We start from the raw sequence: 14,737 nt of genomic DNA, 5'->3' as shown, positions 1-14,737 counted from the left end.
GGAACATCCAGAAATAAAATCAAAGTGTCTTTGAAGAAGATTTAAAACAGTTGTCTCTTCTGAGCCACCAGAGGCAATAAAAGTGAAAGAAATGAAATAGTTAAAAAGTTGAAGAGTTTGTCACGTGCTCTTGTTTGAGGGGATGTCCGCTTTCACTTTGCCTGGACTCTCAAGCTGGTCTTTGTTGTGATGGTCCTTGAAGCAACTAGCCCACCTGGGACAAGACTGAAGAATGAGATGTGTGGTTTGCTGCATGGTTACCTTTGATCCTGCCTGGCAAGTAAGCTGAAGGGGAGGAAAAAACAAAGAAAGAGAGAAAAAATAAATTCCTGTCGTGCTGACTCAACACCTTTCACACTGTAAGCTTTGAACTGTACACACAGCTTCTGCACCTTACCTATGCTCTGCATTCCCAGCTAGAAAGCACCTTCGTGTCATTTTTCAGCCCGTCAGCCTGTAGCAAGTCATTCCACGAGCACTATGAATGCAAAAGCAAGCTCTGAAGGTGAGGAAGAAGCCTTGGGAATGAAGACTGAGACCCTGGGGGAGAGCAGATCCTCAGGAGAGGTCAAGAGGGGCCAAGCGATCCTTGTTGCCTACCTGATTGCAACCCTAGAGCTGACCTTCCTCTTCATGCAGATGGGAGTCGTGCCTGTGAGTATGGGTTGTCCTGCTTCATAGCATGCCTTGCCTTCAGTGCCTGGCTATGTAGTTCACCCGCAAAGTCAGAAGAGAGTTTCTAGCAGGAGAGAGAAAAGCATATTCCTACCTAGCAGGCAGGCTGTGACTGTGTTCAGGGTATGCCCAGGCAGTAAAAGCTGCTTTATTATTTGTACTGCAGTAGCACCTAGAGCCTTTTCCTGGCCTGGTGGCCCTGAGTGAAGCTGATGTAGTCTGTGTTGTTCTTGCTTGCGGTGGGAGAGTGACCCAACAAGCAGGCAGCAGCAATCAGAGGTGTCAGATCAGAGGTGGGTTTTTCTGAGAGCTTAATAAACCAGGCTGTGAGTGGGAATCATTGCTTCACAATTACTGGGCTCTTCTGTCTGGTTTCATAGAAACATTTAGGTTGGGAAAGGCCCTTAAGATCATTGAGTCCAATCATAAACCTGACACTGCCAAGTATACCACTAAACCATATCCCTAAGTGACACATCTACACAGCTTTTAAATACCTCCAGGGATGGTGACTCAACCACTCCCCTGGGCAGCCTGTTCCAGTGCTGGATAACCCTTTGTCCTGGTTCCGGCAAGGATGGGGTTAATTTCCCCAAGGAGCCGGCAGGGGAGGCAAGTATTCCATACCACGTGACCCGTGCCCCGCTATAAAAGGAGCTAGCCGGGGAGAGGGGGTCAGTCGCCACTCGGGCGTGCCGCGATGCGGGTCCGGTCGGTGCGCTTCGCGGCGGTACTGTAATCGCGTTCTTGTATTCCTTTACCGGTGTTACTGTTTTTCTTTTTTCTTCCCTTTGTCTGTTCTGTTAAATTATAATATTTCAACCCACGAGTTTTGCCCTTTTCTGCTGATTTTTCCCACGGCTGTGGGAGTCAAGCGAGCGGCTGCGTGGTTCTCTGTTGCTGGCTGAGGCCAAACCACGACAGTCCTTTTTGGCGCCCAGCGTGGGGCACGAAGGGTTGTAATAACGACAGATCTGACCAGAGCTTGTTAAAACGGATTTCTTATATGTATTTCTCCTATTAGTTAAATAGTCGCTGGTTACAATGTTGCTTCGTTTGTTTACATGGCTGTGTTATGTAAATTCTTATATGCTGTATGTGCTCCCTGTGATGCTGTTTGTTATCTCGGGGAGAGGGATCAGGACTATCGTTTTGCTGTCCTGTGCAATATCAGCTTATGATATGGTAACATCACTATTCAAGTGGCTTTGTTGGGGTTTCTATGCAGTATTGCTGTCTTGTCCATACCTTGGTTACCGTCTCTCTGAAGTTATCAATAATCACACCCAATCTATGGGCGAAACAGGGGGAGGTACTTTCCCCACCTTTTTTGCCTCCTTTTTCTCCTTTGGGCCAGGTATAACACCTCTTGAGAATTTTGAATATCCTTGGGACGCTCAAACCAGCATGTTCCTATTGCTATGTCTCCTGAATGTTTTTCAAGTCTTGTTTAGGGTAAAACAGCTGTTTAAGACTACCACTCAGAAATCTGTCCCAAGGCCAGATAGTCAGGGTGGCATGGGATGTGGGAGAACATGGGCAGGTATCTAGAGAACTTCTCACCTCCAATGGCTTGGGACTTCACCCTTGAACAACTACAGGACCCTGATAAAGTAATAGAATATTTGAAAGGAAAATGCTGTGGCTATTCCAGAGAGGCACAACTTATGGCACTGTGTTGGGCCCTGGCCAGTATCTACCAAACACTGCTCAGTACTATGCAGGACCCTCAGGGGAAAGAGGGGAAAGCCAGACCAGCAGGCACTATGGCTACTCTAACCCCGGTGGCAGGCACTATGGCTACTCTAACCCCTGCGGCAGGCACTGCAGCTGAACCGGACAACCAACCTGTGCCAGTATCAGTTTCTCCTATACAGAAGAAGAAATACACCAAGAAATCAGTTCGCATAGTAAAGGATGATGATGAACCAGGGCCATCAAAGGAACAGGAGGAAGAGACAAAACCAGAGATAATCACCCGATCCCTATCCCTGGGTGAGCTTCGAGATATGCGAAAAGATTTCAGTCGACTTCCTGGTGAGCACATTGTCACCTGGCTGCTCCGATGTTGGGATAACGGGGCCAGTAGCTTGGAATTAGAGGGCAGGGAAGCTAAGCAGCTGGGATCCCTGTCTAGGGAGGCAGGCATTGACAAGGCAATTGGGAAAAAGACACAAGCCCTCAGCCTCTGGAGGCGACTCCTGGCAGGTGTAAGGGAAAGGTATCCTTTCAGTGAAGATATTGTATGTCGTCCAAGCAAGTGGACCACCATGGAAAAAGGTATCCAGTACCTAAGGGAATTAGCTGTACGAGAGATGATTTACTTCGACCCAGATAACGCGCAGTTACCCACAGATCCTGATGAAGTCCAGTGCACAAGGCCCATATGGCGGAAGTTTGTACGGAGCGCACCATCATCATATGCCAACTCCTTGGCAGTGATGGAATGGAGAGGTGAAGAGGGACCAACGGTGGATGAGGTGGTTGGACGACTCCGTCAATATGAAGAAAGCCTATCTTCCCCCCTCGTTTCAGCTGTGGAGAAACTGTCCCAGAAGGTCCAGCAACTTGAAGAGAGTATGTCCTACTCCCCACCTGTACAGGCCAGCATCTCAGCTATTAGGAGCAGGCGTTTCCCTACTCAAGAGAGAGAGTATAGGGGATACACACCATGAGGCACCCTGTGGTTTTACCTGCGTGACCGTGGAGAGGACATGAGGAGGTGGGATGGACAACCTACCTCAACCTTACGGACACGGGTACGTGAGCTGCAAGGAAGAACAATCACAAAAGGGGATCCCTCCGGGAAAAGTGCAGCTCCTGTTTCCAGCAGACAGTTCCCCAGACAGAATGGAAGGCCTGATCTTACCTCTGATCCTCTTGAAGGGACTTCCAAATCATTTTTGCAACAAGTGAGTAACATATATTATGATCAGGATTAGAGGGGCCCTGCCTCCAGCCAGGTGGGGGAAGGGGACAGCTGGGTTTATTGGACTGTGTGGATTCGATGGCCTGGCACATCTGAGCCACAAGAGTATAAGGCTCTGGTGGACACTGGTGCACAATGCACCTTAATACCATCAAATTACAGAGGAGCAGAACCCATTTGTATTTCTGGAGTGACAGGGGGATCCCAAGAGTTGACTGTACTGGAAGCTGAAGTAAGCCTAACTGGAAATGAGTGGCAAAAGCATCCCATTGTGACTGGCCCAGAGGCTTCATGCATCCTTGGCATAGACTATCTCAGGAGAGGATACTTCAAGGACCCAAAAGGATACCGGTGGGCTTTTGGCATAGCTGCCTTGGAGCACAACACCCTTTCAGTAGCGAAATTTTTCCTGATATCCGAACTTAAACCTCCTGTGGTGCAACTTGAGGCTGCTTCTTCTTGTCCCATCACGTTTTGCTTGGGAAAAGAGACCAACCTCCACTACAATCTCCTTTCAGGTAGCTGTAGAGAGCAACAAGGTCTCCCCTCAGCCTCCTTTTCTCCAAACTAAACCCCAGTTCCCTCAGCCGTTCCTCATAAGACTTGTTCTCTAGACCCTTCACCAGCCTTGTTGGTCTTTGGACACACTCCAGCACCTCAATGTCTTTCTTGTAATGAGGGGCCCAAAACTGAATGCAATATTTGAGGTGCAGCCTCACCAGTGCTGAGTACAAGGGGACAATCACTTTCCTAGTCCTGCTGGCCATGCTATTTCTGATACAAGCCAGGGTGCTATTGGCCTTCTTGGCCACCTGCACACACTGCCGGCTTATATTCAGCTGGCTGTCAACCAACAGCTTTTCCACCAGGCAGCATTCCTGCTCTTATGAGCCCCTGGATCTATGATACGCCTGTCCACCCTTGTCTCTGGTAAGCCCATGCCTTCTGGGAGATCTCTCCACTGGTTCTGTGCCTCCAGAGGCAAACTGCTCCCCCCTTCTGGGACTAAACCAACCCACGGTGTGCTGAGCCTGTAGGTTGAGAGTTTATTTATGGGAGATCAGTGTAGTCGATCATTGATCAATTACAGGGTGTTTGGGGACCTGGGTGCAGAGCATGTACCAGGGAAGTGGGCAAGATTGGGGCACCTCCACACCTTCTGAAAGCTGAACTTAGCTGAGAGTTTTAAACAACTCTTAGTAGATGGCATAAAACAAAAACATGAATCAGAAATAACTGTCCCTTGGGCATAAAATTTTTAAATAAATAAAAACAAAACCAAAGGATTATGGCTCTTGAAGATGTGAATTTGTGGGTTTTTTGCAAGCTCGGGTTGTGGGTGTAACATCCAGATTATAAGTAAATGTAGTATTTTGCCCCTGTTATGCTTGCATTGATTCTGGCTTGCTCCATTAAACAACAGCTCCATGTCCCTTCCCACAGTCATCTCCTGGGTGGTGCTTGGGCTGCCCTAGGTGCAGGGTCTGGAGGCAGGAAAGCTACTTAAAATTTTGCTCATCCTCCCCTTAGCAGTAGCTGAATATGTTTGGCTGTGTTGGACTGCAAAGGTAAAGGACAATTCAGATTTGTCACCTGGTGCAAAATTGATGGTTTTGATCACATGCCCCTGACCTTCATTAGCAGAGGTTGTGGGACAGAGACTTTTGGTCTTTATTAAGCAGCCTGTGTCTGACAGATTTCATCTATAGGTATGGAGAACTGAAGGAAGTACTGGTTTGGAACTGTAGTCCTCTCCACACAGACATTAAGCTCTTTATTCAGGAATATAGCATACTTCGTTTCCCCTGATGTGTTGGGTTTTCTTTTCCTTTTTTTAGTACTTGGCAAAGAGCCTAGGTTTGGATTCAGTGGGGTTTGGCTACCTCCAGACAACCTTTGGTGTCCTCCAGCTCGTGGGAGGTCCCATTTTCGGCAGGTAAGTGAGAACAATTCTCATAACCCTTTTCATAGCTGAAAAAGGCCAGACATTTTTATACTTTAATAAAAAATAATTTAGTTCTGGTTCATGGTCCTGTTGAAATGTTTGAAGATTTCATAAATGGGCAAGGGGAAAATTAATACTACAATTAGAAGTACCGCAACATAGAAGCAGCCTTTATACTAACTTAGCTAAGTTTTAATGACACACATTTAAACGTAACAATATACTGGGAACAGGCTTAAACCATCAGAGTCCTCAGAGCTCAAGTCCTAACAGCTTAATCCTCCAAACATTTTATAGCTATGTATAACCTTAGAAATGTTTTGTGACTGGGAAACCTAAAAAAAAGGATATTTATTGATGTTAAGTAGAGCTGTCAATGAAAAGAGTTGAGGGTTGTATTATTTCTACAGCTGAACCTCACTGTATCTACCTGTTTAATACAAAGCTAGACTTTCATGAATCTTTAAGAACTGATGCATCTGTAAGTTCATCTATCAAAACAAGGAAAGAGTAGAAAAGACTCAGGTTTTCTGCCTCTCTACCCCATGGGACACACGCTCCTGTTCCTTATGAAAAAAAACCAACCCTGAGTGGTGGGGGAACTCATTCGCAAAAAGCAGAACAAAATCTGAAAGAGAAGCATAATCCAGTAATAGGAAACTAAAACGACTCTGAGAAAATCTAGCTTTTCTTCTCAGTCCCACTGATGAACAAAGTAATAAATGGATACGGAGCTGGTGTGTGCCTCAGTATCCCTGCACAGGATTTACCATTCTGTTTGGTGTAGACCGTGAGCTCTACAAGATCTTCTGGTACATGGCATGTGGCATGTCAAGAATCTGATCTTTAAAAGCTCTTGGACACTACCATAATAAACATTTTAAAATTAATAACAATAAATTCTCCAATGCAGCTTGGAAGAAAAAGCATTGCTAAGAACAGGGGTGCTGCAAAGGGCCCAATTTGAATGCTTTTTTATATTAATATACAAAACTAGAGTTATTTCTGTTCTGGATCTGATGCCACCTGAAATCTGTTTTTCCTTTGTGCGTGTCATTCACTAATATCCAGAAGAGATGCTGAAGGGAAGGAAAATGGCAAACCAGAATCTATCTGGGTCTGTACTCATTGGTGTAGATGGGACTGAAGGTCTATATTGCCAGATTGAAGCCAAAATTTGCAATGTTGGTTTGAGATAAAAAGGGTTTTCTTAGATGTAAGGCTGCTTTGAAAAGAGAAAGTGGAGGAAGGGGATAAGAGAGAGAAAAATGGGTAGCTTAGGTCAGTTTTCCTTGTTCTTGCTTGATGCTCCTAAACAGCCATGAGGAGATAAACTTAATCATAGTAAAAAAATCAAAAAAAGGTCCTGGACTATATAGGGAGTCATGGTCTTTAGGTTACAAACACCTGATATAAACTTTCCTGGTTTTCATGTAAACAGTGAAGATTTGACCTATATGTCTTCCTCAACACAAAGCCCTTTAATTACTTATGCTTAGCTTTGTTTGTAGGCCCGTCTTGGCATTTTTTTTTTGGGGGGGTTATTTCTTTTGGTGTAAGCACAACTAATTGCTATGCAAAGTAACATTCATCTGCTAACTGTAATATGCAACTTCAATAAAATGAAGGAAGGAGGAATTGGAGTGAAAAACACTAAGGCCTGTTTTATGGTCATCTAAGTCCAAATTGCTCAGGACCTTTTCTGTGGTACTCTCGGACTTTGTCCAACTTAGTGTTTTTTAAGTACCTTGGAGTTGAATGAAATCTGAACCAAAACCTAATCTGGCTGGTTTAGTTTGTTTTTTTTTTTTTCCCTCAAATAGAAGCAAATTTGAGTCACTATTGTGAAGTCTTTATTGAACCTAAATAGAAAACTATCTATTTTCTTTAAGTGATACTGAATGAGAAACGTTGCTTTGAACCTCCTCTGGAAAGAAATTGGTGAAACTGCAACTGCCATTGAACCTGAACTAAAAAATTAGCTAGCCTGATTCCCTGGGCTGAACCAACTCTGGATCGCAAAGTGAAATTTGAGGATGCTATGTGCTCTGAAGTGATAATATTGAATGAGTTACTGAGCTCAGCTACTGTAACTGCCTCTGCCCATGGCTGGTCTTTAGCAGCTCTGAAACCACATTTATTCATTGAAATGCCAGGGGAGGAAACTTAAGCAAGCACATATTATCTTGTGCTTGAAGGGTCTGGAAATGGGCTGGCCAGTGGCAGTTGCTGGCCCATTCTTCTGTCACACCAAAGTGTCTGCGCCTGTGTTCCCAGGTGGGCAGCTGGTGCTTCAGCACTGGTCCTTGTACTCCTCCTCCAGGCAAAGCTTCCATTTGGGGGGGGGGGAGGCTTGTTTTGGTGTTTTTTTTTGGTTTTGCTTTTTGCAAGGCAAAGTTTTTGTGGTGGTGTTAGTCAGCAATGAAGAGTGGTTGTCCAGCACTCAGACCCAATGAGCTGAGCTCCTCTGAATATCTAGTCCTCTTTTGGGAACTGAGTGCTTCTGAGAATCTGATCAGTGCTTCCCATGGCAGATAGATGAGAGCGAGATGGCCACGCAACTCCATCCATCTTGGGTGCATTATGCTTGTAATGACCTGCACAGTTCCACTTCCGACAACCTTGTAACATTTCTGTACCAGGTTTGCAGATCAATTTGGCACCCGAGCAGCCCTAATTCTCTCCTGTGCATCTGGAAGTGCCTTCTTCCTGCTCATGTCCATCTCCACCAGCATCCCCCTCCTCTTCCTCTCCAGGCTGCCAGGAGTGTTCATGCATGGGCTACCAGGTAAGCTCAGTCAGAGCTGAGTGGCTTTCCAAATTGCTTTTATTGCCCGATTCCTCTTTTTTCTCACATTGCTGGAAGTCAACAGACTCAACAGCGTGAAGGAGGGCAGGAGGAACGTTTGATGATCATCGAGGATGAAATGGTGAGAATGTGAAGCTGCAGGTGTATTAGTTATGGAAAGGAGCAGGAAAACAGGGCTAGTAGCCTGTAGTCCCAGGTCCATGCTGCTGTATGATCTTGAGCAAATTGCTTGGATTTCACCATCCAGATGCGGGTGATGAATACTCGTGAGCAGCAGTGCTATCCCAAACTTCTCAGCTGCCTTCTTGCAACCAGGATGTTTTGTAGGAGACCTTTTCCCTTTCTCCTGGTAAAATGAGCATAACGGGATTACCAAAATGCCTTTTGTTACCCACCAAGCTGTTCTGCTTTAGTTGGCCTTTCATAGATGTTTATAATGAAAACCATAACCAACTTTTAGCTACTAGAAGTTCACGTAACTTGTGCGAGAGGACTCATGTTGATAGGGTATTAAGCCTCTTCTTGCCACTTGTGAAGTGGTTTGTTTGACTGGTTTGAGTGTTTTTGTTTCCTACAACCGATGGGCTGAACCAATTCCACTCGGCAGTGTGCACAAGTATTTGCCCTGGGGTTGCAAGGACCATTTTGTGGCAGGCACTGTTCCTGTGGCCTAAAAATTTGTATAGCTGCTGCTCAGACCCTGTGGCAAGCTTCTTTCAGGGGATTTTTTTTTTTTTTCCCTGCAGGTGCTCAGAAGGTTATTACAGACCTGACTGCTCCTTCCCAACGTGCTGATGCTTTGGGGAAGCTGGGTCTTTGCTTTGGAGTAGGTATCATCATCGGCTCTGCACTGGGAGGTGTCCTCTCCACCAAATTCGGGTGAGTGACCCATTTGTTTGGTGTTGGCCTTGTGGGAGCCATTGAGGGAGCTGCTAAGGGGTATTTTGCTTTCCCCCCAGCTTTTGATGATATCTTACTGCTGGTGGCAGTAGAGGATCGTACCAGAACTCAAAATTTTGCTTTCCATACTGCTACAAAGAACTACTCCCACTGTGTTTAAGGAGACCTTGTTGAAAATCTCATCTTCTCTCTACTTAAAGTATTTTAAAAATAAGTTGAAATAAGAAATGGAGACTGTCTTGTGGTTGTCTTCTCTGTGGAGCTGTGTGCTGAAAAGCAGTGCGCACTGCATAGCCTGCTTTTAGGAAACGGTGTTGTACAACTGACAAATGGAAATCTGGAGCAGTGGGAAACTCGTGGGGAAAATTGGTGTGCTTGGGGGATGCTCAATATAGAGCAAGACCTTGGGAAAGGGGAAAGCAAGCTTGGGACAGTGGGGGAAAAGAGTGAGAAGGGCTAGCCCTGTCACAGCAAGGTGCAGCCCATGTCTGCCACTTCCCTTTGCTTGCCACAGCCTGGCACATCGTGGCAGGCTGCCACCTTCTCTTATGTGCTGCAATAAGAAAGAAATGCCTGATTTTACTGAATTTACCTGTCTCTGCTAATTACTAGTAAAGGAGGCTCAAAAGGTGTGTTGTGCCGAAGAGCTTTGCAGGCAGGGAAGTACATGTGGCTGTAATCTTCCTGGAAGATTCGAGGGGGTGGAGGGTGGGGGAACCCAACGTTGTGAACTTTTGAGCATTTATTTTGCTCTGCTTCTTTTATTATGGACACTTGCTTCTGCAGATCCAGGTTAGCATGGAAATAACTTTTTTTCAACCTTTATGAGCATTACAGCTCTTCTACGGCCCAGGATAGAGGCTGAAGATCAATAGGGGAAGCTCTGGTTTTCAGGAACTGGGTTTGTCCTGGAAGGGATCGGTGTCACTGGCAGGTGTCAGTGTCAGCTAGGTGTCCCTGTCAGCCTGCGCTGCCTGCCACTGCCTCTCACCCTCACGGCGACCTCAGGCTGCCTTATCAGCATGGGGCCCACTTCCCCTCATCCATACGCAATGCTATCTCATTAAAAAAAAATCAATTTTCATGAACTTCAGGCAGCTAAAGTCAAATGTCATTGATTTTTTTCGTGACCTTTGTCCTAGCACCATAAGCACTATGCTTATGCACATGGTACTCAGGGTATGTGGTGATACGTCACCCGGGCATTTTGCATAGGGCACACTTGTTTATGATGTGAGGCGTTGCGCATTGCTCTCTGAATCATGTTGTATGTCTGCATGCATTCAGGTGCTGCAGTGACGCTACTTTGCGTTTCAAATCTTTGCAAAGTTTGAGTAGAAGACTTTAAACCTTGCTACCTCAGGGAATAGCCTCTGAAAACTGTTTGCTGCTGTACCTGGGCAGTGTTGGGCTAAATTAATTGCTGCATACACTCTTGGGGGTTTTCTTCCTCTCGCTTGAAACCTGAAAAGGTTTTACTTAATTATTTTGTGGTTGGTGCCTGTTCTGTGTTGGCCAATTGACACAAGGCTGGCCAGGAGGATTAATCTCGTAGTTGTTACGTGGTTGCATAAAATGAAAATTGGGGATGTGCATAATATTAACTAATTTGGGATTTTAAAGTCTTTATAGATGTTGGTGGTTGAGTGGGGTTTCAATAAGTATTATTTTTAATCAAATACAGTGATTTTTATCCCTTCAGTGTCTCAACTATCTGAAAGTAAAGGTTATCTCAGTTCTCAGATTAATCTTTGGTTATGTATCCGTATTTACACATCAACATTCAAGTAGCATTGTTATCTAGCAAAAATTTATGGGGGTTTGCTTGCCAGTGTGTGCATCAGTTATTGGTTTATAGAAAAATCAGCAATGGGAAAGAATCTCCTGTTTCAGTTAATTAGTTAGAGACACTTGAACACGGTCTGGCTGTCAGGGCTGGATGTCAGGGCTTGGTGCAGTCAGACAACAGGGAGCTTCCAGACTTCCCAGGCTGCTGCTTATTTTGAAAGCTGCTCGTCCTTACATTTTTGTGCCTGCAACATAACATTGAGAAAAGTGCGTGTTGCTCGTAATTATGGGAAAGCAAGGGACCTGCAGCTGAAAAACCATGTAGCTTTTGCTTTTCCCGTCGCAGGGGGTTGTTTCCCTTCCGTCCGGTGGAGGGCAGCTTCGACTCGCAGTTCATGCCTGGCTGCCGGAGCATCCCATCGCAGTGGTGTCAGGGCTGCTCTTCGGCCCCGTAGCGGGACTGGGGAATGCAGTCTGGCTGCCGGCAGCAGTTGGTTTTCTCCGTGAGGATCTGTGCATCCCCCTGAAAGGATGGTGGGAATTCCCATTAACAAGGGACAAACCCCAAAGCGCTGGCAGGACCCTTCTGATGTGCAGAGAATTGATTTGATTTTATAAATAGTAGCTCCAGGCTGAAGGACAGCACAGGGAGGCCACCCTGGCCATTTGGTAGCCTCCTTTGCTGCAGCCAAATCCCACCTTCGCTCTGACACCATGCTTAGCTCCTCTGGCAGATTTCTGTGCAAAGATTGAAGGAGCAATCTACTGATTTTTTAGCATTTAGGCTGATATTGGTGGTAAGCAGAAATTCAGCCCTTCAAACAGATGAAGACAACTCTGTGCCATGAAACTGCCTGCAGAGCATCCCCAGCACCTCTGGCTGTGTCTGCAGCACTGACCTGGAGGGAAAGGAGTGGGTGTCGCATTATGGATGTACCCGAGGCTCCTTGGTTCTGTTGTCGTATCCCACAGATTGGCTGTTAATTGTCCCTCCCCGTTTCCCACATTTGTACAGGAAGGCTCCAGCTGTACTTGAAGCTGCGTAATCACTTCCATTTTTTTTTTTCACAGAAGAATGACCCAATCTCCTTCCTTTGAAAACAAGCATTTCTGCCGTGTCATGGAAGAGTAAAGCTGGAGATTTCTGTCCACTCTGCATTCTTTGCTCTCCCTTACCACAAAGCTGGCCCGCGTTCCCAGTCTTTTGTTGACAGCATTATTCATATGTTAGCAGTGGTTTGTATACAAGAGAGGGGGTAGAAATCAGTCTCAGTTCCTCAGCTGATGTCATTTTGGTGTTATTCCACTGTATTGTATTTACCATTGATGTACTTGACCTAAAGAGCTGGCCTGTTGTTGTTTTCATTGTTGGAATAATATTTGTCAACTCTTATTTATTAAGGGAGCCCAGGGAAGTTGAATGGCTTGTTTTGATTTGCATAGGATTTTTTGGATATCAGATCATGACCTCCACTTTTAAGTTGTAGCCACCAGCTCCAGCCCTTTCTCTTCCTCTCTCTAAAGTATTACACTTTCCCCCCATGTTTTCCAAAACTTTGAATGAAGCTGTAGCAAAGGAATTGTGACTTTTAGTGAAACCTGGGCACATTTCATCTGTGGAATGTAGTTTTGCCTTTTGCAATTAAAGGAGCTGCTTGCCAGCTGGCTTCGCCCTAATGAATTTAATTGCTGGAGACCTTGCTCTTAAGATATAGCCCTGTCCACTTACCTTTGTACAAACAGTGTGTACAGCTGTGAAGAACATGCTTTCTATGGGCAGGGTGATGATCAGGCAAATTTATACCACCTGAGGATGAGGTATAAGCCAATTTATTAACACAAGTTGTTGTCATCTTAACCACTTGGAAAGTGTTTTCACGTTTGTATGCTTTTTTTTTTTTTTTTAATTGGTGTTTTCTGGTCATTGATCAGTTGGATCAGGATTGTGGATATAAAATACCTAGCTTGAAAACAACTCCTGTAGTTCAGCCAAGGTCTCCAGATCCTTGGAGACTCTGCAAACTCCATGACAGCTCATTCACAAAAGATCACGAAGAAAAAGAGCTCTGTTTGCTCTCTGCAAATGTTTCCCCCTCCCTGTACGCTTACTGCAAAGCTGTTAGGGGACCACAGGCTGCAGGTGAGCGTGTACCCCTGGAGAGAAGTGATTGGGTACTTGTAGTAGACTTTTGTGGCAGCTCTGTGGGTGAAGGGTGAAAGAAGAAGGTTGGATTAGTCTTCAAAAGTAGAAAGATGAGCCTAGGTAGCTAATTACAGAGATTTCATCCTTTCTTCTGGGACTATGATTAATTGCATTTGGCTTCTTTCTTCTTTCTTTCTAACAAGGACATACAGAAGCTTTGCTGCATGACCCAAGATTTGTTTGCTTTCTATGGACAAGGAGAAGTTTCTTCATTTTAGTGACTCAGCTGTAGGCTTAACTCTCTTGGAGCAATTATTCTTTTGAACTTGGGATTTTCCTGGCCAAACCCATTTAGTTTCTTATTTAATATTATTACAGCAGGCTTTGGGGATAGTTTTTTTTCCCTGGCTGTGCTATTATCCTTCTTCCTCAGGGGGAAAAGAAGGAGCTTGTTTGCCCGGAGTAGGGAATTGCATTTCTTTTCAATAACCCATTTGAACAATGTCCTCTGGCAGGGAATTTCTCATCGCTTTGCAGCAGAGTGGAAAAACTGTGGGTGTTGAAAGGGCTGAAGGTTGGGAGCTGGGAAGGCGGGTGGGAACATGGCAAAGGGTGAGAGGGTTGTGCTCCATTTCGGGACAAAGCAGGGCATTCTGCTGCTGGGAACTGCTCCTGCTCCCTTCCAGTAGAAACTGTGGTACTTCTCTGCCTGGGATGATGTCGATCAGCCAAGCAGCATGGATTGGTGATGCTGGTACAGGCGTTGCTTTGTCCTTTGTATCAAGGGGCTTTGGGGAGAGGGAGGCGGTGTCTGCTTGCCAGAAAGTCATCCATGAGCTGCAGTGTGATCTGCCAGCATCCGTTGAGCTCTGTGGTGCCTCAGGAGAGATTGGGGCCAGGGGAGGGGAATAGTGAGTGGGCTGTTTGTTGAGGAGCTGATGGTTTGGGGAAGGCACAGAAGACCTCAGTTGTGGCGTTCTGTGGAAAATAAATCAAAACAGGATCCAGAGATTCTTTTTCTCTGCGTGACACCAATCTTAGTTTTGGAAGCCATGGTCCCAAATATTGTCTGTAAGGTCTATGTTAACTGGGTCTGGATAGAGGAATCATGCACATCATCCCTCCACAACGTGTTGGTTCAGAGTTCAGGTCTAGGGCACTTTTGTCCTCTCTTCTATTCCCAGCACCGGAGCTTTCTAGTTCTGATGACTTGTTTAACCTATTCTTGAACCTGAGAAATGGCTCAGTGCACTTTGGGTGGAGTTCAGCTAATCTTGGACATGTACAGCAGAGCCAGCTACACCTAAATTTGCTGTTCAGACGCTGTGTGGTTGATGGAGAGGCACAGGCACTTCTACAGCACCATTTACCTCCTCGTGCAGCAGGCATGAAACAGCTCAGGGAACAGTCTACTTCACAAGCTTTCTGCTTGCTTAACACCTGAATCCCAAACCACTAGCTCTGGCCATCAACACGTTGTGCCTGTGGTCACAGTCCAAGAGTTTGATGCTGGGTTGCAAACATGCCGGAAGTCACCAGGATGCAAGT

The 14,737-nt window shown here is 45.6% G+C and overlaps 1 protein-coding gene across 1 annotated transcript in view; it reads left to right on the top strand.

The window, feature by feature from the left end:
- Positions 1 to 471: 471 nt before the first annotated feature.
- The window catches only part of SLC67A1 (solute carrier family 67 member 1), a gene marked incomplete at its 3' end in the record, with an annotated part of 65,882 nt that continues 51,616 nt past the window's right edge, over positions 472 to 14,737 (top strand). The window contains exons 1-4 of the mRNA XM_082484964.1: positions 472 to 654; positions 5,443 to 5,540; positions 8,192 to 8,337; positions 9,105 to 9,237. Of these exons, the coding sequence (XP_082341090.1) occupies positions 481 to 654; positions 5,443 to 5,540; positions 8,192 to 8,337; positions 9,105 to 9,237 (551 nt within the window). The 5' untranslated portion in view covers positions 472 to 480. The remainder of the gene's footprint in view (positions 655 to 5,442; positions 5,541 to 8,191; positions 8,338 to 9,104; positions 9,238 to 14,737) is intronic.

The sequence above is a fragment of the Vanellus vanellus genome (genome assembly GCF_965231255.1).
Source record: "Vanellus vanellus genome assembly, chromosome: 6".
NCBI lineage: Eukaryota > Metazoa > Chordata > Aves > Charadriiformes > Charadriidae > Vanellus > Vanellus vanellus.
Note: the sequence above shows the minus strand (reverse complement) of the source record. Positions and strands in the feature narration are given on the sequence as shown.